At 48.6% G+C, this 24,721-nt stretch overlaps 1 protein-coding gene across 1 annotated transcript; it reads left to right on the top strand.

The window, feature by feature from the left end:
* Window positions 1–2,203: 2,203 nt before the first annotated feature.
* On the top strand, window positions 2,204–23,592 carry ERLIN2 (ER lipid raft associated 2). The gene is made up of 12 exons (XM_038746238.1): window positions 2,204–2,227; window positions 6,809–6,928; window positions 8,113–8,194; window positions 9,453–9,499; window positions 11,090–11,151; window positions 11,316–11,441; window positions 15,101–15,174; window positions 15,324–15,382; window positions 15,915–16,006; window positions 17,104–17,193; window positions 19,106–19,185; window positions 20,317–23,592. The coding sequence occupies exons 2-12, from the start codon at window positions 6,822–6,824 to the stop codon at window positions 20,512–20,514; spliced, it is 1,017 nt and encodes a 338-aa protein (XP_038602166.1). The 5' UTR covers window positions 2,204–2,227; window positions 6,809–6,821; the 3' UTR covers window positions 20,515–23,592.
* The last annotated feature ends 1,129 nt before the right edge of the window (window positions 23,593–24,721 follow it).

Genomic DNA, 24,721 nt, shown 5'->3' with positions numbered 1-24,721 from the left:
GACAGATGGATGAACGAACAGACGGATGGACGGAGGAACAGACGGATGGATGGAGAAACGGACGGACGAACAGACGGATGGACGGACGAACAGATGGACGGACTGGCGAAGAGAAGGATGGACGGGCGAATGAACGGACGGACGAACGAACGGACGGATGGATGAAGGAACAGATGGACGGACGGACGAACAGATGATGAACGAACAGACGGACGAACGAATGAACAGATGGACGGACGGACGAACGAACAGATGAATGGATGAACGAATGAACGGACGGACGAACGGACGGACGGACGGACGAACAGACAGACGAACAGACGAACAGATGGACGGACGGACGAACGAACAGACGGATGGACGGACGAACAGACGGATGAACAGATGGATGGACGGACGAGCAGACCGACGGACGAATGGACAAACAGATGGATGGACGAACAGACGAACGGACGGATGGACGGACGAACAGACGAATGAATGAATGAACGGACGGACGAACGAACGGACGGATGGATGAAGGAACAGATGGATGGACGGACGAACAGATGATGAACGAACAGACGGACGAACGAATGAACGAACAGATGGACGGACGGACGAACGGACGAATGGACGAACGAATGAACGGACGGACGAACGGACGGACAGACGGACAGGCGGACGGACGGACGGACGAACGGACGGACGGACAGACAGACGAACAGACGGACGGACGGACGAACGAACAGACGGATGGATGGACGAACAGACGGATGAACAGATGGATGGACGGACGAGCAGACCGACGGATGAATGGACAAACAGATGGATGGACGAACAGACGAACGGACGGATGGACAGACGAACAGACGAACGAATGAATGAACGGACGGACGAACGAACGGACGGATGGATGAAGGAACAGATGGATGGACGGACGAACAGATGATGAACGAACAGACGGACGAACGAATGAACAGATGGACGGACGGACGAACGGACGAACGGACGGACGGACGGACGAACGAACAGACGGATGGACGGACGAACAGACGGATGAACAGATGGATGGACGGACGAGCAGACTGACGGACGAATGGACAAACAGATGGATGGACGAACAGACGAACGGACGGATGGACGGACGAACAGACGAACGAATGAATGAATGAACGGACGGACGAACGAACGGACGGATGGATGAAGGAACAGATGGACGGACGGACGAACAGATGATGAACGAACAGACGGACGAACGAATGAACAGATGGACGGACGGACGAATGGACGGACGAATGGACGAACGAATGGACGGACGGACGGACGGACGAACGGACGAATGGACGAACGAATGAACGGACGGACGGACGGACGGACGGACGGACGGACAGGCGGACGGACGGACGGACGGACGGACGGACAGACAGACGAACAGACGGATGGACGGACGAACGAACAGACGGATGGACGGACGAACAGACGAATGAACAGATGGATGGACGGACGAGCAGACCGACGGACGAATGGACAAACAGATGGATGGACGAACAGACGAACGGACGGACGAACAGACGAATGAATGAATGAACGGACGGATGAACGAACGGACGGATGGATAAAGGAACAGATGGACGGACGGACGAACAGATGATGAACGAACAGACGGACGAACGAATGAACAGATGGACGGACGGACGAACGGACGGACGAATGGACGAACGAATGAATGGACGGACGAACGGACGGACGGACGGACGGACAGACAGACGAACAGACGGACGAACAGATGGATGGACGGACGAGCAGACCGACGGACGAATGGACAAACAGATGGATGGACGAACGGACGAATGAATGAATGAATGAATGAACGAACGAATGAATGAATGCACGAATGAATGAATGAATGAACGAACTTATGAATGAATGAATGAATGAACGAACGAACGCATGGATGGATGAGTGAATGAATGAGTGAGCGAGCGAGCGAGCTCCTAGGGGCGCCCCCCCCCCGGCCCGGTGGGTGCCGGCCGAGTGTGTCCGGGGCTGAGGCGCCCCCTGGCGGCGGAGCCCGGCTACTGCCGGCCCGGCTCGGCTCGGCTCGGGAAGAAGACGGGTTGGGGGGGGGGGCGGAGGGGGCCCGGGGGGGCGGGCGGCCCTTGTCGCGCTCTGATGACGTAGGCGTCGCGCCCGCCGCGGAAGGAGGAAGCGTGGGCGGCGGCGGCGGCGGCGGCAGCGGCAGCAGGTGGGTGCGGGCAGAGCGCTCGGCCTGCCGGATACAACGCGAGGCCGGGCCGCTCCGGACTGACAGACAGGCCGAAGGACGGCTCTCCCCCCCCCCCCCTTAGCGGTCCCAATCAATCAATCAATCAGTCGTATTTATTGAGCGCTTACGGTGTGCAGAGCGCTGGACTGAGCGCTTGGGAAGCCCAAGTTGGCAACGGAGGCGGTCCCTGTCAATCAATCAATCGTATTCATTGAGCGCTTACGGTGTGCAGAGCACTGGACTGAGCGCTTGGGAAGTACAAGGTGGCAACAGACGGAGGCGGTCCCTATCAATCAATCAATCAATCAGTCATATTTATTGAGCGCTTACGTTGGGCAGAGCACTGGACTGAGCGCTTGGGAAGCCCAAGTTGGCAACAGACGGAGGCGGTCCCAATCAATCAATCAATCAATCAGTCAATCGTATTGAGCGCTTACGGTGTGCACAGCACTGGACTGGGCGCTTGGGAAGTACAAGGTGGCAACAGACGGAGGCGGCCCCTATCAATCAATCAATCAATCAGTCATATTTATTGAGCGCTTACGTTGGGCAGAGCGCTGGACTGAGCGCTTGGGAAGCCCAAGTTGGCAACAGACGGAGACCGTCCCTATCAATCAATCAATCAGTCGTATTGGGAAGCCCAAGTTGGCAACAGAGACGGTCCCTATCAATCAATCAATCAATCAATCGTATTCATTGAGCGCTTACGGTGTGCAGAGCATTGGACTGAGCACTTGGGAAGCCCAAGTTGGCAACAGATGGAGACGGTCCCTATCAGTCAATCAATCAATCAGTCAATCGTATTTATTGAGCGCTTACGGTGTGCAGAGCACTGGACTGAGCGCTTGGGAAGCCCAAGTTGGCAACAGACGGAGACGGTCCCTATCAATCAATCAGTCGTATTTATTGAGCGCTTACGGTGTGCAGAGCACTGGACTGAGCGCTCGGGAAGCCCAACTTGGCAACAGATGGAGACGGTCCCTATCAATCAATCAATCAATCAATCGTATTTATTGAGCGCTTACGGTGTGCAGAGCACTGGACTGAGCGCTTGGGAAGCCCAAGGTGGCAACAGACGGAGACCGTCCCTATCAATCAATCAATCAGTCGTATTTATTGAGCGCCTATGGTGTGCAGAGCACTGGACTGAGCGCTTGGGAAGCCCAAGTTGGCAACATATAGAGACGGTCCCTATCAATCAATCGATCGTATTTATCGAGCGCTTACGGTGTGCAGAACACTGGACTGAGCGCTTGGGAAGCCCAAGTTGGCAACAGAGACGGTCCCTATCAATCAGTCAATCAATCAATCGTATTTATTGAGCGCTTACGGTGGGCAGAGCACTGGACTGAGCGCTTGGGAAGCCCAAGTTGGCAACAGACGGAGACGGTCCCTATCAATCAATCGTATTTATTGAGCGCTTACGGTGTGCAGAACACTGGACTGAGCGCTTGGGAAGCCCAAGTTGGCAACAGAGACGGTCCCTATCAATCAGTCGTATTTATTGAGCGCTTACGGTGTGCAGAGCACTGGACTGAGCGCTTGGGAAGCCCAAGTTGGCAACATATAGAGACGGTCCCTACCCAACAGTGGGCTCAATCGTATTTATTGAGCGCTTACAGTGTGCAGAGCACTGGACTAAGCGCTTGGAAAGCCCAAGTTGGCAACAGATGGAGACGGTCCCAATCAATCAATCAGTCGTATTTATTGAGCACTTACTGTGTGCAGGGCACTGGACTAAATACTTGGGAAGCCTTCTCTCTGATCTCCCGTCCTCGTGTCTCTCCCCACTTCAATCCGTACTTCGTGCTGCTGCCCGGATTGTCTCTGTCCAGAAACGCAGAGACGGTCCCTATCAATCAATCAATCGTATTTATTGAGCGCTTACTGTGTGCAGAGCACTGGACTGAGCGCTCGGGAAGCCCAAGTTGGCAACAGACGGAGACGGTCCCTATCAATCAATCAATCATATTTATTGAGCGCTTACGGTGTGCAGAGCACTGGACTAAGCGCTTGGGAAGTACAAGTTGGCCACATCTAGAGACGGTCCCTACCCAACAGCGGGCTCACAGTCTAAAAGGGGGAGACAGACAGCAAAACCAAACATACTAACAAAATAAAATAAATAGAATAGATATGTCCAAGTAGAAGCGGGCTCACAGTCTAGCATGGCTCGGTAGGGAGAGCCCGGGCTCGGGAGGCAGAGGTCATGGATTCGAATTCCGACCCATCCACGTGTCTGCTGTGTGACTTTGGGCAAGTCACTTCACTTCTCTGGGCCTCAGTTCTCTCATTTGTAAAATGGGGGTTAAGACTGTGAGCCCCCCGTGAGACAACCTGATCACCTTGTAACCTCCCCAGCGCTTAGTGCAGCTGGGGATCACCTTGTACCCCCCCCCCCCAGCGCTTAGAACAGTGCTTTGCACATAGTAAGCGCTTAACAAATGCCGTTGTTATTATTCATGTATTCAATTGTATTTATTGAACGCTTACTGTGTGCAGAGCACTGTACTAAGCGCTTGGGAAGTACAAGTTGGCAACATATAGAGACAGTCCCTACCCAACAGTGGGCTCACAGATGAGGTAACTGAGGGCCAGCGAAGTGACTTGCCCAAAGTCGCCCAGCTGACAAGCGGTGGAGCGGGGATTGGAACCCATAATAATAATAATGGCATTTGTTAAGCGCTTACTATGTGCAGAGCACTGTTCTAAGCGCTGGGGGGGATACAAGGTGATCAGGTTGCCCCACGTGGGGCTCACAATCGTAATCCCCCATTTTACAGATGAGGGAACTGAGGCTCAGAGAAGTGAAGCGACTTGCCCAAGGCCACACAGCAGACTTAGCTTTCCACTTAGCGCTTAACAAATACCATTGTTATTCATTCAATCGTATTTACTGAGTGCTTACTGTGTGCAGAGCACTGTACTAAGCGCTTGGGGAGTACAAGTTGGCAACATATAGAGACGGTCCCTACCCAACAGTGGGCTCATCATTCATTCAGTCAGTCGTATTTATTGAGCGCTTACTGTGTGCAGAGCTCCCCGGCAAAAACAGGAGCACTTGGAGGGGAAGGAGGGGAGGGCCCTTGGCCCCGGAGAACAATTAGCCAGAATGCCCTCTGTCATTCTTGGTTGAGGCCAGGTCCTGACAAGTGCCATTCATTCAATCAGTCGTATTTATTGAGCACTTACTGCCTTTTCCCAATTTTTGATGGCCAAAGTAGGGCTAGTGCAGCTGGGGTAAGTGTGGCGGCCTTCTGGGTTTGGTCAGATTTTTTTTATACATATATATTGAAGCTGGATTTCTTGGCATATGTTCTTTATGGTGTTTGCTAAGCGCTTACTGTGTGTCAAACACTGTTCTAAGAGCTGGAGGAGGAACCAGTTAATTAGGTCGGACACAGTTCCTGTCCTGCACGGGGCGTGCAGTCTAAATAGACATTTTAAAGTCCTCCCTTCAGACTGATTCAAGGCTTACTGAGTGACAGCAGAGAGTGTCACCGTGGGAACTGCTGCACTGTGACAAGAGACTACATTTGCTCCGAACAGTAATCAAGAGGAGAAATCCCCTTTGCCATAAATCCGTAGGATCTCTTAAGGCCTCGCCCTCAGCAAGTTATTCAGGACCGATCGAAGAGACTGGCCTGATACCTGCTTCGTGAAAAGAGGTTGGCACTTCTGATGTGGGCACAGCTAGCCGGTGCGTATTAGGTGGTGGGGGTGTGATCAGCACCAAAAGGTTCTCGATCCTGTCCCGTTTAGGGCGTTGGGAGTTCGTTGTAGACAGGGAATCTGTTGTTGAATCGTTCTCTACTACGAGCTTAGGACCGTGCTTTGCAGACGGTAAGCACTCGATAAATGCGATTGAATGAAGGTAGACAAACGCTCCTGCCCTGGAGCCCCTCTATGCACCTACTCTGACATTTGATGGGAGCCAAAGATGGTTTTCACCGAAACAGCTTGCAGTTGGCATAAGCAAGAATTACAGAGCCGCCTCCACCTGTTCCTTTGACTTCCTCTGTAATTTGGTCGGCTGAAACTCCAGCTGTGTGCCTCTCTGACAGACCTGGGGGTAATTAGCTTACAAAGAGAGCAGTGTGAACCCCAACCTCTCTGCCTGGTGATTATCAGCTTGGCTTAAGAACCTCTACTTTAAGAAGCTGGAAAGTGACAGCGGGGTGGTCGCAGAATTCCTGTGTTTAAGAGCTCTGGAATGAATGAATTGCTGTGCTCGTGAGAGTGGCTTTCTTGACTTCAGTCGTTTATTGATGGCTTACTATGTGCAGAGCACTGTCCTAAGCACTTGGGAAAGTGCAATCTAACAGGGTTTCTAAACGTGTTCATTGCCCACCGTGAGCTTACAGTCTAGGGCAGGAGTTAGGAAAGTTGGAATCTTGCCATGGTGTTCAAATGACTGTAGGGGAGGAGCGTGAGACTGCGTGAAAGAGCACACTGAGGTGACGTGAAAACAAGTGCGTGTCACAGCGTGCACTTTCACACGCTGGATCTCACCTCTCTCCTGTGGTGCTTGATGTTGGGGTTTTGTTTCTCTTCCCTCAGATAAAGCTCAACAATGGCTCAGCTGGGAGCAGTCGTGGCCGTGGCCGCCAGCTTCTTCTGTGCCGCTCTCTTCTCGGCCGTGCACAAGATCGAAGAAGGGCACATAGGGGTGTACTACAGGTAGAGGACTCCGGAGTATTATTCTCTAGCCTCTCCCTTCTCTCCCAAACCCCACCCATGGGAGGAAACTTTCTCAAACACCTGCCTAATTCTAGTTTGGAATAAAATCCCAGATTGTCAAGTTTGCCTTAACTCGGTTACTAAAAGGAACAATCAGTTCTGCTTCTCCTTCTGGTTTCAGAAGCTGCTTTCCTTTCACTTCCTCTCAAGGCCTTTTGGCTCCTTTGTTGTCCCTGCAGAAGTCATCCAGTTTGCTGCCCCGACAGCAGAATGAAAGATAACGTACCTGTTCTGCGTAATCAAAGCTAAATGATTTTTGGTCCTGGTAAAGTCTCCTCAGGACAGTTTTTAAACGCTTTTCAGGATGAATTTAGGAGAATGATTCTAAGTAGAGTTTTCAGAAAGGTGCTTCAGAGGGCTGTTCCTCCTCCTGCCTAATGGTCACCAGATATTAAAACTTAATATCATCATCATCAATCGTATTTATTGAGCGCTTACTATGTGCAGAGCACGGTAGTAAGCGCTTGGGAAGTACAAATTGGCAACACATAGAGACAGTCCCTACCCAACAGTGGGCTCACAGTCTAAAAGGGGGAATATCAGGGACATATTGCGGGAAAAGGGAGGAGTCTAAGCTTTCCGTATTCTCTCTTTGGGGAGCGAAACTACAGGGGCAGTGGCCCCAAATTCAGTCCCGTCCTGATCAGCCAGTGAGTGAGACTTGTGGCAAAATTAATTTCCATCCTTGACAGTCACTTAGGGTAGCATATTTGCCCTCTGCTCCACACAGCAGCAACAGCGTGCTTAGTGACTTTGCAGTGATCAACTGTGGAATTAAGGCTGCAGGTGAAAGGATCAGAAAAAAAAGGGATTTCTTCACAAAGCGGGTGGTAAGCATGTGGGATTTTCTGCAGCAAAATCAGTAAACAGGGATTTGGATAGGTTCAAGGAAGGATCTGTTTGGCAGCCATCTCATGGTTCCCCCAAGCTTATTGTTGCATTGGCAGAAACAGTTCTGGTCTAGATGGACTATCAGATGGCCCGATGACAGCGTTTCGTATGTTCTTTCGAAAAGGGGGAAGGTGTCTGGAGCCCAGAGTTTCGTATGTCCTGAGCCCAGTTCTTCTGTCAAAGGGATTTCAGGCCCCTTCTGGTTCAACTGAGGTGTATGTCTTCTTCTGCAGAGGCGGTGCGCTGCTGACCTCCACCAGTGGCCCTGGTTTCCATCTCATGCTCCCTTTCATCACGTCGTACAAGTCCGTGCAGGTACTTTTGCCTGGCAGTTGTGGTGTGTGTGACTACAGAACCCGGTGCTGGACGCTCATAGTTATGTATCTCAGTTTCTCTGGCTTTGGGGTGAAGAAACATCTCCAAAAAAGAAATCTGACAAGACGTTTTCCGGGGAAATCCAACTTGAATGGTTGGCGCTGCCTGCTTGTTGAGGAAGTTGTCCAGGGTCTCCATCCTAGCTCGTCTCTTCTTCAGTAGAGTTGTGCATTTGGATTGGAGACTTCGTAGCTGTTCCCCAGGCAGAGTCCCAGCCTGGGAGGCTAACTTCACTGCTCACATCTGGAAGGACTCTGTTGTGAAGGTGGGGAAGGGAGAATGGAGCCATAATGGGGGTTGTTTTGCCTTCTGGCATTAGCATTTGCTTCTGTAGAGTTTAACCTCTGGGGTCTAACGCTGAGTAAGAGAGGGCTCCAGTGCAGCAGCATGGCCTAGTGGATAGAGCAAAGGCCCGGGACTCAGAAGGTCATAGGTTCTAATTCTGGCTTTGCCAGTTGTCTGCTGTGTGGCCCTGGGCAAGTCACTTCTCTGGGCCTCAGTTACCTCATATGTAAAATGAGGATTAAGGCTGTGAGCCCTAGGCGGGACGGGGATTGCGTCCAACCCGATTTCCTTGTATCCACCCCAGTGCTTAGTACAGAGCCTGGCACACTTGAAGAGCTTAACAGATAGTAGAATTATTATTATTATGGTACAGCCTGATTGGGATGAATTCCCTGGCTGTTCTCCCCACTTCCTCTACCCCCCATCCTTTCCTCTCACGAAGGACCACAGGCTTTGGGAATGGAAGAATGGGAGGGTTTGGGGGGACACTTTTTATCATGGGGATATTAGGTGAGAGGGGGAATCTCACTGCTATTTCCCAGATTCTAAAGAGAAACACCTTAAGAAGCACTGTGAGGTTTCTCCTTTGACATATGCCTGTTGTAAGTAATAGTATTGAATCCAAAGTATTACATATGCCTCTTTTCAAAACTTAATTATGGTATTTGTTAAGCACATACTAACTGCTAAGCACTGGGATAGAGACAGGAAAATGAGCTGAGGTATCCCCAAGTGCTCACCTCATCCCTTATGGGGTTATAGTTGTCTCCATTTTACAGTTGAAGTTGAGCCACAGAGAGGTGAAGTGACTTGCTCAAGGATGAAGTAGCTTCGTTCTCAGCCGGAGAGACTGATTACGTTGCTGTGGCTTTCTACCCAATCCTTTCAGCCTTCTGTTTTTTTCTCCCTATAGACCACACTCCAGACAGATGAAGTGAAGAATGTCCCTTGTGGAACAAGGTAGGCTTTCAAGAGTAAAGTCCCTGGACCCAAAGGTACAAAAACAGGTTTTCCTCCTCCTGTTTGTTTTATCCGATTATGATTTACTTATCTCTGTCTTTTTCTCTTTGCACTTTGCTCCATTCATTTCTTTGGTCCCCTGTTGCAATAAGTAACTTATCTGCATTAATATGCTTAGCTCGGGGCAGAGTCCTCGGTAGCTCAGATCCCTTTTTGGGTGGGGTGAGTGGCATGGCTTAGTGGATAGAGCCCAGGAGTCAGAAGGTCATAGGTTCTAATCCTGGCTCTGCCACTTGTCTGCTGTGTGGCTTTAGGCAAGTCAAGTCACTTCTCTGGGGGTTGAGACTGTGAGCCCCACATGGGACAGGGACTGTGTCCAACTCAGTTTGTACAGTGCTTGACACATAGTAAGCGCTTAACAAATACCATAATGATTATTTCAACCTTGGTCCCTTCCACACCTTTATTTACTCTGTTAAATCCCAGGCTTTTGACTTGGATCTCAAACGAGATTCTGGCAGAGTGGGATCATTCCCTTGGCAGTCAGCGGAAGCCACTGATGTAGTTCACCCTCTTCCTCCCTCTCTTCCTCCCTCTCTTCCTCCCTCTCTTCCTCCCTCTCTTCCTCCCTCTCTTCCTCCCTCTCTTCCTCCCTCTCTTCCTCCCTCCCCCCTACTCCATTGGGAACATCTGCTTTACCTGTAGCTCCTTCCCTTGGTCCCGGCCTCAAAAAGGCAGGTTAATCAATAATTGAGTACATCACTAATTACTTGAGAGAGTACAACAGATGTAAACCGCATGATCCCTGCCCACTAGGGCTTTACAGTCTGAGGGGTGGGGAGAAGATGAGAGGAAGTGCTCAAAATAAAAGCAGGGAAATTTAAAAGCTATGCAAAAGCGCTGAGGAGGTAGTTGGAAGGAGGTAAGCTCATTATGGGCAGGGAATGTCCGCTAATTCTGTTGCTTTGTACTCTCCCAAGCGCTGTATAGTGCTCTGCGCACAGTAAGAGCACTTTGAGGTAACGGGAGATGAACTTGTCGCTGTAGCTCAGACTCACTGGACTGAGGAGCAGGGCCCACTGCATGCATGGCGACTGGCGCAGCCATGCATGTGCAATGAACTGGGAGAGGGTTGGGGCTCAAGCCAAGCTCTATTTCCTGCCTCAATCTGTAGAAAACTGGTGATTGACCTTCTCCCTAAAGACAGAATTGAGTCAGGAGGAAAAAGCCAGCTACTCGCTACATGCCCCTTTCCCTTTGATACAGCTGTGGGCCTGCAAACTGACCATTTTCAGTTAGGTTGCAAAATTCCCTCTCGACCCACTAAAGGGTCTCATCTCCATGATGGACACATCCTGGATCTCTGTGTGGTGTCTGTGGAATCTGGAGCTGTTCAGCCTGGGCACAGAGGTTGGAAACAGCATCTGCTTTTGCGAAGCTCAAACACATGCCCCATTTGGGACCCTGAAGTCACAACCCCCTCCTGTCCTTATCCTAAACGCTCTCACCTTTTGTTCTGTCACCTCCCAAAGGATGGTCTTGGATTCTTGAGCCCCTCTCTGAGTCCTGTGCCCTTTCTCTCTCCAACAGTGGTGGTGTGATGATTTATTTCGACAGAATTGAAGTGGTGAACTTCCTGGTCCCAAATGCAGGTGAGTTCTCCCTGCTGGCCTGTCATCCACTGCTTGTTCTCCTGGGCTCTGGGATTATAGAGAGGGGAAGTTCCTTCAGTGAAGGGACAGGACATTCTCCTTAGAAAATGACATCCCTTAGGTTTGGGCTTTAACTTAAAACCCTTTCTTCCTTATTCTCTCAGTTTATGACATAGTGAAGAATTACACCGCCGACTATGACAAGGCGCTTATCTTCAACAAGATTCATCATGAGCTAAATCAGTTCTGCAGCGTACACACCCTCCAAGAAGTCTACATTGAGCTCTTTGGTAAGAATTCCCTATGCTTCTCCAGCCCTGCTTTCCTCTACTTGGATTCAGAATTGTAGGTTTACATAGAGACGAATGGAAGAATTATGGGGGAGGGTTTGAGCGACAGTTTGAGAAACAGCATAGTTTAGTATGTAGAGCATGGACCTGTGAACCAGGAGGACTGGGGTCCTAATCCCAGCTCCGCTGCGCGTTTAGAACAGTGCTCTGCACACAGTAAGCGCTCAATAAATACGATTGAATGAATGAATGTCATGTGACCTTGATCAAGTCACTTTACGTCTCTGGGCCTCAGCTACCTCATCTGTTTAAAAAAAAAAAATGGGGATAAGAGTGTGAGCCCCATGTTGGGACAGGGACTGTGTCCAAACCTGATTAACTTGTATCTACCTCAGTGCATACAGCAGTGCATGGCCCATAGTAAGCACTTAAAAAATACTATTATTATGAGTTGGTTACTAGGCAAAGAAGGGTAGGCAGCCAGGAAAGGTCTGAGCAGAAAGAAAGATTGGGATTTGGGAGTAGGGGACAGACCAAAAAGATCAGTTACATGTACTTCTCCGCCCCAGGACTCTTTCCCCAACTGATCGAAAGCCTTGCCTTTCTGATTCTTCAAGATGCACTTAATGGGCTCAGGTTCTGGAGGGAACAGACTATAAGCTCGGATCGTGCCGACACACTCTTTTGTACTTTCCCAAGTGCATAGTATTGTGATCTGTAGCCATAAGCACAGAGTAAAGATAATTGAGGGATTTTTTTTTCATTCATTCAATCGTATTTATTGAGTGTTTACCTTATGCAGAGCACTGTACGAAGCGGTTGGGAGGGTACAATGCAATGATTAACAGACACATTCCCTCCACACAGTGAGCTTACAGTTTAGTGGGGGGAGACAGACATCAATACAAATAAAATTACGTATATGTACATTAGTGATGTGGGGCTGGGAAGGGGGAAGAGTAAAGGGAGCAAGTCAGGGCGATGCAAAAGGGAGTGGGAGATGAGGAAAGATAGGGTTTTCAGCCACTGTGGTACTGTAGGAGATTATCTCATAACTTTTCCGATGGTGATTCACTTCTACTTGTTGTTTGGTGTATGATTGGCTAATAGAGCAATTCATTAGGGTATTGCATGGTTATGTAGATAGGCTACGGCTTTATAAGAATGATCACTTCCAAGGGAAAGCATGTGTCTCCAGGGAGGTGATGAAAATGGCAATTTGGCTAATCTAGAATTAGATGGAAAAAAAAGTACCTAGTTTTTGGCCTCGATGGGACAGAACTAGAGTTGATAATTGTGTTATTAAGCACTTACTCAGTGCTGGGGTAGATACAATATCTGCTGATCAGACAGAGTCCCTGTCACACGTGGGGCTCACAGTCTAAGTAAAAGGGAGAAGAGGTATTGAATTTCCACTTTTGCAGATGAGAAAACTGAGAGATGTTAAACTACTTGCCCAAGGTCACACAGCCAGAAAGTGGATCTTCCTAGGTCCTCGCTATTTCCTCTAAGCCACGTTCCACACCAAGAGATCCAATAACTTTGCTTTTCCGCTGTTTCCTTGCTCTGCTTTCCTAGCATGCCCCTCCGTTTCCCGGCTCACGTGTCCCAGTCATACCGTGCCTTTCGCAACAGCTGCCTCTCCTGCTGCCCTGAGTTCGAGACCGTTGATTGCTTCCCGTGGGGGTAGTCACTATGGGGTTAAGTTTCCTAGTGCCCTCCTTGCATCATCAGTAACTGGTTTGCAGTTCTCTTTTCCAACCACGTTTGTGATCTTGTGGTGCAGTCAGGATAAACCGAGAGTTCTGTAGGTAGAAGGATCTGCCTACTTCTGTGTGGGGGAGGGAGAGGAAAGTAGTTCGATCAGGAGGACCTGAATTTTGATACATATCTCCCTCTGGGCAGAGGCTTGCCGAAGGACAGGTTCGGTGGGGGCATCCCTTTGGCTGAAGCTCCAGCCTAAATCCCAGGCCAGGAATAAGAAGAATAACTGTGGTATTAAGTGCTTACTAGGTGCCAGCACTGTACTAAGCGCTGGGGTACAACCAAGGAGATTGGGTTGGACACAGTCGTAATCCCCATTTTACAGATGAGGTAACTGAGGCCCAGACAAGTGAAGTGACTTGCCCAAGGTTACACAGCAGACAAGTAGTTGCCCGGGAAGGAGGTGACTCACCGGGTGGATTTTGGACCTGCAGCTTGCTGCAGTTTGTTTTCTAACTTAATTCTCACGGATGTTCCCCATGTGGAACGAAAAAAAAAAGCTCTAAAGAGTTTAGAAGTAGAATATGGAAAGGTGTGGCTCACCACCTCTTTGGCGATGTCCTGTTTCAGCCACCCCACCACCAGGTGCAGGAAGCGGGTGTTCTCTGCCCTTCTAGAATTTCCACATGAGGGGCACGTGACAGACCAGGAACTCAAAGCCAAAAAGCAAGAATGGACCGAATGAATCGTGGTCGTTGTCCGATGTATAAATCTGTACTTCCCTTCCATGTTTCTTGGTGAAGACTCCGGTAAACAGAAACCACCATGGAGCTCCACGTTAATCCGGAGCTTGTATTTTCTGGCTGGGGTCTTTGCCTCGCAGTGTTCAGTGCTGTATGCTCTGCTGCAAGGTTTTGCTACGGCCTAATGTGAACATTTCACCTCTCGCTGATCCACCGGGACTTTGGGCTTCTCTTTCTCTCTCCCCTGCTAGCCCATACTGGAGAACGTGGGTTACCCAAAAGTCTAGCAGCCTGCAAGAGTCTGTTTTCCCAGGGTGAATCATTGACCATTCTACATTGGCAAAGCCATTCACCTCATGACTCTCTCTTTGGCTAGTTGGAGTAGTCAGGGCTGGAAGGGTACCTCAAGAAGTCAGCTTTTTCAGCTAAAAGTGATTGTCTATTTTTGATTTTAAGACACCTCAAAAGACCAGATCTTATCTGAACTTTATCACTGCAACTGGCGTTCCTTTTCTCTTGTTCTTTCTTCTGTGAACATAAGAGAAAACTAGTCAGCATAAGTGGTGACTCCAGGGAATTGTCATCCCCCTGTAGTTGGCACCAAGGGGGCCAAGACATTAGCTTCTTCCATAATTTTTTAAGTAGGATGGGCAACTGTAGCTGGCCCACCTCAACCCGTGGAGCCGGAAGGACCAGGGATAGAGCCGTGGAGTTCACCCCACCTAATGCCCCCCGCCATCAGATGGGGGAGGAGGAAGAGACAGCCTTCACTGCTGCTTTTCTGACCCTCAGTGGTTTGGGTACATGCGGTCATTCCTCTGACCTCCGGCCCATAGCCCTATGAGGAGAAGCTGCCCGTCTTCCTCCCCGTCCCCCCCGTTCTGCCCCGGCTGAATCACCCAAGTTGCTAGGAGGACCCCGCAGGAAGCAGAATGGTCGGTGGCTGCTCTTTATTGGGTGGAGGAACCTGGTGGCAAGGGAGAACCAGAAAACCAGTGACTGGGGAGGATGAGATAGCAAGTGTGAAAGCCTTTTTCTTTACTCTTCCACCCCCTTTCTCATTTCTTCCCATTAGCCCTCCTGCTACTTAGCATCCTCCTCAAAATAGCCCTTCGGATTACTGAGTGACTTAAGGTTGGGATGTCTATGTGTGTCTCTCTCTCTCTTTCTCTCTCTCTCTCTTTCTCTGTCTCTCTGTCTCTCTCAAATCAGATCAGATTGATGAGAATCTCAAGCTGGCTTTGCAGCAGGATCTGACCTCCATGGCTCCCGGACTTGTCATCCAGGTAAGCGGTGCCCCCCTGCGAGTCCTCCCCTCCGTGGCTTTACCAGATGAGGTTCCTCACCCCAGGGAACGTAAGGTATGGTTGAGGAGGGGGGAAAGAATGGAACCTGCCCAGCGACTCTCTGCCCGTTCTCTCCTCTGCTTCTTCAGGCCGTGCGGGTCACCAAGCCAAACATCCCCGAGGCGATCCGGAGAAACTATGAGTTAATGTAAGTGTTTGCTTTTTGTGTGAGCCTTGAGCTCCTCTCTTGCACCATCTGTTCCATCTCAGGTTTAACCCTGCCGGGGATTCGCCCTCTCTCCTCCTGCTATTGCTGCAGTCCGCTGTACTCTTAGCCAGTGAGAGAGACACTCCATGGTTGTTCCCTGGCCTGGTTAAACATTGACAACCTCAGGACTATCCCTCAGGATTGAGCCTTTATAAGGGGACCAGTGGGCCTTGTTCTTGTAGAACAGCTTGTACCAAAGGTGAAGTCCGAGGTGGGGAAAACGTGGATTGGGCAGATGGATGTATTACAGTCAGTGTCCGTCTTTTCAACAGACAAGGTTATTTTGGGGTGGAACAGCTGTTGCTGGGAGCATGGGGCAGAAATGGGCTAGAGAGCCAGAGAATGGGAAGTGAGCGGTTTGCTCCCCTCCACTTGGGAGAGAAGGGGGTCCTGGTTTAATTTTTCTGTGGGGCAGCTAACACTCCCTGGAGCTTTTGTAGTGGCCTCACTAGGGTTGCTCTCCTCCCTGCAGGGAGAGTGAAAAGACGAAGCTTCTCATTGCAGCCCAGAAACAGAAGGTGGTGGAGAAAGAAGCGGAGACGGAACGGAAGAAGGCCCTCATTGGTCAGCAGATGATGCCCCAGCTCTTTCTCTGTGATGAAAAGCTGGAAGGGAGAAAGGGATGGTTTGGGGGGAAAGCTTAGGCTCCTGTTGGAGGAAACACGGGGCTTTTTGGGCTGGGGACTAGCAGGGCAGGTGTCCGGCTCCTAAGTTTCCAGAATCATTGCTACCTGTTTGAGGAGAAGGAATTTTCCTGTAGAGACTTCCTGTTTGTAATCGCAGAAAGCTGGACTCAGGTTTGGCGACCCTTATGCCACAAGCTAGAAACTACTAGTTCCTCTGGAGAATACCCTTAAAGAAACAGCACGTCCTAGGAGAAAGAGCGTGAGCCAGGGAGTTAGAGAACTTGGGGTCTAATTCCAGCTCCACTATTTGCCTGCTGGGTGACCTTGGGCAAATCACTTGACTTCTCTCTGCCTCTCTTTCCTCATCTGTAAAATGGGGAGTCAATGGCTGCTCTCCCTCCAACTTTGACTGTGAGCCCCTTGTGGGACAGGGACTGTGTCCGACCTGATTATCTTGTATCTGCCCTAGTGCTGAGTACTTAGCACTTAACAAATACTGTAACTACTATTTTTATTAAGATTTGCTGCATTAAAGTCGTGGAGGAGGATAGGGACAGAATCTTTGATTCCCAAAATCCGATTGGAGTTCCCCTCTTGCACCCAGCTGATCTGTGGCAGAATCCCATTGAGCATTGTTGCCCTTAGCTGTCAGTCAGTAGATCAGTGGTATTTATAGAGCACTTACTATATGTAGAGCACTGTACTAAGCGCTTGGGAGAGTACAGTACAGCAGAATTAGCAGAAACGTTCCCTGCCCATAATGAGCTTACAGTTTAGAGGGGGAGACGGGCATCAATATGAATAAGTGGCTCCAGGGGGGTTTGGTTGCTTAAGGTTGATGCTTTTCACTCCCTGCCCTCTTGTTTTTATAAGACTGAGAGCCCTCTGAAAGTGGCAGAGTCTTGCGTGGCTTGGCACATCATCTACCACGTCATAGGCACTCAGACTTGTTTAAAGTTGGGGAGGGCGTCAAGGTGCCATGCAGGCAGGACTAAAGCCATTGGCAGTGGCTGAAATTTTTCTTCACTAATGCAGAGGCAGAAAAAGTGGCTCAAGTTGCTGAAATCACTTATGGCCAGAAGGTGATGGAGAAGGAGACGGAGAAAAAAATTTCAGAAATTGAAGGTGAGCGAAAAATATGCTGTTCTAGGGGAGCTGTCTTAGAGCCGGGGTGGGGGGGGAAATCATGCTGCTTAGCACAGAGGCTCTGTACTATTCTAGATGGGGCTCCAGGGATTCACACCTCTCTCCTTTTTCAAGTAACCTAAGGTGGTTTTGAGGAATTCATTTGTGTAAACCAGCGTGAATTTTTTCCTCTTCAGATGAAGAATCAAACTTTACCCAATCTGAGTACTCAAACAGCAAGGACTAGCTTCAGGGGACCAATATACTAAGATTTTTCTGTTTCTCTTTCTCCCCCACCCCCTACTCTTCTAAGTGCCCCTCTCCTCCACTGCACAAGCATGCCGCATCCTTGGCATATAGGGAGAGAGGCTGGGAATTTGGCCCGGGAGAAACCTAGTCTGGAAGTGTTTACTCTGAAGGCTCTTGGGGACGATTGTGTGGTTGCCTTTCACCTTTGCCTCCTGGCCCGCACAAACCCTCTCCCCACCGCCCACACGGTGCCTTGTCTCACAAACCTCAAGACAGAACAAGGCTCTGCGTCCCAGGCTTCGAGCTGCAAGGCGCTGTGTCCAGTTACACTCATTATAAGACCTGTCAAGCTTTGCAGGGGCTCTTTCAGGAGCCAATTAGGATTTTACAGATCAGCGGCTCCTCATTAAGGAGTTCCCAGCAGAACAACAATAAGTTTTTATTTCTGATAAATAACGTGATACCAGGTGTCAAGACCAGCCTAGCTGGCTGTAGCAGCCAGAACCCCAGCCATCCTGCCGGCAACACACCCCATTGCTTTCAGGCTCGCTGGCGGTGGGGGATAAAAATGTGACCTCGCTACCTCACACTGTTCCCTCCCGCCTTCCGAATGGCCACAGGCCTCACTGGCTTTCAGCTGCAGGGATTGTCCATAGACCTCATCCCTGGACAGACAGGGGTGACCCACCCAGCGGACTCTCTGCCACCTGTCAACTACCCAGTGCCATCCCTTTTACGGGACACGTTAATGGAACGTTGTATATCCTCTGAAGTAGCAGAACAGAGCTTAGTACAGTGCTCTGCACACAGTAAGCACTCAATAAATACGACTGAATGAATGAACAGAGAAGCAGTGTGGCCAAGTGAATAGGGCATGGGCCTGGGAATCTGACCGGGGACCTGAGTTCTAAACCCAGCTCTGCCACTTGTCTGCTGTGTGACCTTGGGCAATTCACTTCAGGTCTCTGTGCCTCAGTTTCCTCATCAGTAAAATGGGGATTAAGACTAGGAGCCCAATGTGGGAATGAACTGAGTCCAACTTAATTAGCTTGTATCTACCCAGCACTTAGTACAGTGCTTGCCACTTAGTAAGCACTTAAATATTATTTAATTTGTATCTACCCAGCACTTAGTACAGTGCTTGCCACCTAGTAAGCACTTAAATATTATTTAATTTGTATCTACCCAGCACTTAGTACAGTGCTTGGCACCTAGTAAGCACTTAAATACTTAATTAAAAACAGGGGTTACTCCAGGCAGGAACAAATCAAACAAACCCAAATCCCTTTCTAAATGGTGAAAGTGGAGGAGGTCTGTGGCCGTCTTATTTCTCACGTTGTCCCCTGAGCTCTGTACTGCGATGGCTCTCTTTGGCTTGCCCCTGCTGCTTTTGTAAAATAAGAGACTTGAGAGAATGAGCTTCAGAACTGGAGGGTGAGGCATGGTCTCTCTGCCCTTTCAGGGACTGGCGGGGTCAGAAAAATCCACAGAAACTAGAGTTGACGAGAATGTGTCCAAGAAACAGCACTCACTTTTTTTGGTTATGGAAAAAAAGTAATCAGGCTGTGCGGGAGACACATAGCAGAAAGGAGCTCAGCTGGAGGAGCCCTGAGGGAAAGGGGTCATGACTGCACATTAACCAGCTGGCATTCCTTCCTGGCAGATGCTGCTTTCCTGGCTCGGGAGAAGGCAAAGGCTGATGCTGAGTGCTACACAGCTCTGAAAATAGCTGAAGCAAATAAGGTAAAAAGCGTGGCTCAACCTGATCGGGATGAAGTGAGGGCTTTTCTTGCTGCCTAGTGTCAGAATCCTCTCTGTTCAGGCCATGCCAGAGGCCAAAGAATTTCCTCCTTTTAAGCCGCTAACTGTTCTACGTTATGATGAACTTACAACTTGGACTGTGGAGATTGGAACTCCTTTCCCTCAAAGACACGGTGCACTGGCTGCAAGTAGTTCTTAGGGTGTGGGAAAAAGATGGGAGACAGGGAAGTATAGAAGGGTTTCCCTCAAAGACACGGTGCACTGGCTGCACGTAGTTCTTAGGGTGTGAGAAAAAGATGGGAGACAGGGAAGTATAGAAGGGTTTCCCTCAAAGACACGGTGCACTGGCTGCACGTAGTTCTTAGGGTGTGGGAAAAAGATGGGAGACAGGGAAGTATAGAAGGGTTTCCCTCAAAGACACGGTGCACTGGCTGCACGTAGTTCTTAGGGTGTGGGAAAAAGATGGGAGACAGGGAAGTATAGAAGGGAGGGCTGCTCTGATCAGAAAATAAGATTCTTGACGGAAGAATTAAGTGCCTACTATGGGCTAAGCACAACACCAAGCACTGTGGGGAAAAGGACTCACAATCGAAAAATAAGGCAGGAAGGGGACTGGCGATATTCACAAGAAAAATTAAAAGCAGTACAATTCAAGGACAAAGATAAAATAAGAGCAGTAGGGTACGGGGTCGAAAAAGTAGCAGGGTTCCAAGCTACTTGGAGCTCAGAGTCCCACAGTCAGGATAGTCAGTGTTTCTGACATTTTGAAGGTGTGGAAGAGCAGAGCAGGGCCTGATGAGAAGCTTTTCTTCGCAGCCAGCAGAGATCTGGCCTGGTGGAGAAAGAAGGGACAGACAGAGGCTCTCACTGTTTGTCCTCCCTGCTATGGTGGTGCAGAGCAGCAGAACTCCAGGCTGATGGAGAAGGGACCAAAAGGGGCTCTCCCTCTTCCTGCTGCTGACTGCAAGTGTCTTCCTTCTGTGCCTGCTGTATTTTAGTGCCCAAATGCAAAGATAGAGCTGAATCACAAGTAATCTTGGCAAATGACTTCCTCTGATGCCTCCTCTCTCTCTCCCTCCCTTCCTGCCTGGGAATGTTGTCTTCTCTCTGCAGCTGAAGCTGACCCCAGAATACCTACAGCTGATGAAGTACAAGGCAATCGCCTCCAACAGCAAGATTTACTTCGGCAAAGACATCCCCGACATGTTCATGGACTCGGCAAACACCCTGGACAAGCAGCTCGAGGGGCTGGCTGACGAGTTGAACTCCAGCCCAGAAGAGAGCTGGGGGGGGATGCCTGAGGAGAAATGAAGACTTTTTTTTTTTTTTTAATGACCTTGAAAGACACTAAAAAAAGTCTATTTATTTTTTAATGATGAAGCGGACAAAACACTGTTCTCCTGACTCTTCTGCACTGCCTTCTCGGCCCATCTTCCAGAGCTGTGATGAGCAGAAAAGATGGAGTTGAACTCTTCCCCCATAACCCAGGGGGCCGAGGGAAGGGGACATGGGGGCTATGTGTGTTAAACAGGTAAAGGGTAAGGTTTGAAAATCCCTGGTTTCTTCTAAACTCTTTGACTTCCTGCCATCCAGAGATGGGGATCTTTAAAGGCTGATTCCACTGGAGAAGCTGTCATGGAGGAGGGAAGGCAAATCGACTCTGGGTGACTTCGTTTCTTCTTTTAGCGGGGAGATGGCTGAGTTAATGTATGCCTACTGCTCAGGTTGAGGGGAAGGACAAAGCGTGGAGCGAGAAGGCAACAAAATGAACTGTGAGATTTGCCTGTGAATTTGCTAGAAATCAGCTCCACCAAGTGTTTTTTGTGTTTGTTTTTTTTAAAAAAAAAACTGCTGTTTCTTTCTGAATATGTTCACTTTCCGGAGCCCTCGTAAAGAAGAACTGGTGCTAGTTTTTCTTACACTGCCCACTCTGTGGATATGAAAGGATAAATAGAATCTGACTCCTGATTTGTAGGTCCAGTGCCTTTCTGTCACCCAGGCTTTTGAAAGTTTAATTTCCCCCTCCTCCTGTTTTGTGGGGTGGTTTTTTTTTTGGTAAGCAAATAAGCAATGCACACTAGTGTCACTGTGCAGTGGAAGGGCAGCTAAACACCAATCAGATGTCGGCTCTTGAAGATGAACCTGCCAGCTGTCTCCTCTATGAAACCATGTGGGCAATTCTGAATTTACCTTTTAAGAGCAAAAACCTAATTATGAGGATGGCTTGATACAAATGGGTTCTGACGGTGGTATTTGAGGAAAACTGTTTTCTCAATTCACCTTTTTGTTTTTCCAGCATCTGAACATACGTCTGCCTTCCCTCAGTTAAGGTACATTTCGCAAGCATTATGCTTTTATTTAGGATCCACCTTCTAGGTGCCCAGGATCCTAAAGTCCCCACGTTCTCCCTCTTCTTCCCCCCGGTGCAGCTTTGAAAACGTAACTCAAGGCCCGCAATCGCCTTTGGATCTCTGGGGAGGGACTAAAATGTAAAATGTGATGTCTTTTCCATTCGGTCTTCCTCTGGAAAGCTGTGAACCATCCCAAGAGAGTTTAGCAGCTGACTGGAGGGAGGCTTTCTAAACAGAGAACCTGCCTAGCAGAATGGTGCCATTAATGAGTTGAGTTGACCTGTGGACTGTGTTCTGGACAGTCCCGTGGCATCACTTACTTGGGGCTCAGCTATGCCAGTCTCAGGCATCCTCACCCTAGCACAGAAGTAGCTTTCAGCTCTGCTTACTGGGAGTTCAGGGATGGATAAAACTGTCTAATCAAGATGACTCAAAGGGTCCTCAACATCAGTGTCTGTTCTAAAACTTGTGACCAAATTTACTCCTCTCTATCTTTCCCCAGCCCCCATCTTGCTGCTTAGCAGAGCGTTTGACTCAGGATATAGACTGAGCAGAAAAACACCTGTCGAGCGGTGAGGAATCCGCCTGGTCGAGTATTCCTTGCAAAACAGGATTTTGTGTTCTGCATTCCCAGGACACGCTGTCCCTGATTCCAGCACCATATGGTCTTCCTCAAGGAAGATTCTCCCTCTCCCTTGAAAATGTCATCAGCTGACTGCCAATACATTAGCCCAAGTTCGTCCTCCGCACTTGTGCATGTATACACTCTTAATCGTCTCCCCGGGCTCAAGAAAATCCAGACACCAGCATTTGTCCTGCTCATTCAATCAGTGCTGTTTGGGCAGCAAGATACATCAGGCGGACGTTTTCTCTTTATCTCTGTCACCCACTCTTTGGGCTCTGAAGTTTGGGACTGTTAGAGGTCTGGAGGCCAGGGAGAATAGCTCACTACATTTAACTGTCAGCCAGTTCACTTCTTCCCCTAAACACACTTGGGCAGCAAGGGAGCTGCATCTCAGTCCATCAGTATTCACGCCCTTCCCACTTTGTAATATGTTTATTGTGAATAACACTTGCTGGGCAAATCTGATCTCTAGAGAATGTCTGAATTTTGAAACATGGAATGTGAAGCTAGCCAGTTTGCAAAAGGATATTTTTAGCCGTGCAAACTGGAAGAGCAACAAAATGTGTTAATCTCAAGGCATTTTGGTGTTCTGTCTTTAGGTGAAATCCCTTCGTTGAACTTCTTGCTCATCAGGATTTACAGAAATGAACCAGTGTACTGTTTTTTTAAATGGTAGCTTTTAAAATTAAGGCAGAATAACTGCAAATAAGCCAAAGTGCATTGATAGTTTTTATATGACTAAAGTGGATTGTGATGTAGTCCAAGTCCTTGAATTTGTTGTGGAAAAAAACTTCAGATTCACAGCAATGCAAGTTCCACAAATAGGCAATATTTATAAAAGATTTATACCTCTTCGTATCAAAACAATTCTGTACAATGTTCAACTACTTGGTTGCCTTTCTAAAGGTGTTAACAGCAAAATCCAGTTGGTCAGAGTTGCTGGCTTAAAATTTAACAAACTGTGAAGCTATCATATACTGCTCCTGTGATCAGGAGACCTGGCAGAGACCTTCTCAGTCTCTCTGCTTCTCTGGAGTTCACTCTCTGCTTGTCTGTTCCTGTTTCTGATGAATGAGGTGGCAAGACCCAGTCATCCATTTCTATTTCTTTTATTTCCCCTTTTCAGAAAACAAATGATTATATTCAAAATAGTTTTCCTTCCCCGAGCACTTGGTTGAATAAGTATAACTCCTTGTGTTTGAGAAATGACTTCTGTTGTGGTAGCAATCCCTCAGATGATAAAGTTGGGTCGATTGCACTGGATTAGATTTGGAGAGGATATAGTTACTTTTTGTTGAGTTTCTTTTTGTGTGGGGGAAGTTTGGGTCAACACTAATGCAAGCTCTGTCTGAATTTAAATGTCTAGTGGTCTTGTGTTCGTAATCATTGAATAAAATGGGCTTTTAAGTTGTAGCCTCTTTTTTAATAAGCGGGACTTGGCTGTTGCGGATGCAGAGTGGGAGATGTACGTGCTGAAATTCTGTCAGAGAGATCACTGGTGTTCGAGTTGAGGTTGATATCCTTCACCGTTGGGCTCAATCAGCTCTATAAACACTGAACTAGGGTTAAAAAACCTACAGGGAGTAGGAGCAGTGTCCTATATTCATTCCATCGTAGTTATTGAGCGCTTACTGTGTGCAGAGCACTGGACTAAGCGCTTGCAGAGTGGTAGATAGATTAGGAAAACCATCCAGGATCTCATTGGTAGCTCTCCAAAGACTTTGGTCACTATGGCTGAACTTGGTCCCCAAAGGCAAGATTTAAGCAGTATTACAATTTGGAGAGCATATCATCAGAGATACAAAGACCGAAGTTTACAGCCACAAATTCAGAGCTGGTCACAAAAAATTACTGCGCCTGGCCACCATGGACTCCTTGGACCCAAGACTTTAGCCTAGAGCAGAGGGTCGGAATAGCCTTTATGGAGAAATATCCCTTAATTAGGTCACCCGAGCATCCTATACCCTAATTGTAACTTAAACAGATAAAATGACATCACCGTATGGAAATCTGGTAGAGTCTCACACTGGCAGGAACACATCAGGGAAAAGTAGGACAAGAGAGCCTTCAATGATAGTTTTTTGAGTATTTATTGTGTGCAGAGCTCCGTTCTAAACATTTGGGAGTGCAATACAACAGAGTTGGCAGACCCATTCCCTGACCACAAGGCGGTTACAATCTAGATGAGGAGCTCGGCATTAAAATAAATTACGGATAAATAAATGGGAGAATATAAGGATATGTATGTAAGTGCTTTGGGGTTAGGGTGAAGAGCAAGTGCTTAAAGAAGTACAGACCCAAGTGCAAAGGTGATACAGAAGGAAGGGTAAATAGGGGAGATGAAGGCTTAGTCCGGAAAGGCCCCTTTGATGAGATATGATTTTAGTAGGGCTTTTAAGGTGGAAACTGTGTGAGTTGGGTTGTAGTAAAAGAAGGGGAGAGCTGATTGCCTTAGAGCCAATGATAAAGAGTTTCTGTTTGCGGAGGTGGATGGGCAACCATTAAAGGCTTTTGAGCATGTACTATGTTCAGAGCACTGTTT

This window comes from Tachyglossus aculeatus, chromosome 5 (genome assembly GCF_015852505.1).
Source record: "Tachyglossus aculeatus isolate mTacAcu1 chromosome 5, mTacAcu1.pri, whole genome shotgun sequence".
NCBI classification, from domain to species: Eukaryota; Metazoa; Chordata; class Mammalia; order Monotremata; family Tachyglossidae; genus Tachyglossus; species Tachyglossus aculeatus.
This window is presented reverse-complemented; position numbering and strand designations above follow the sequence as displayed.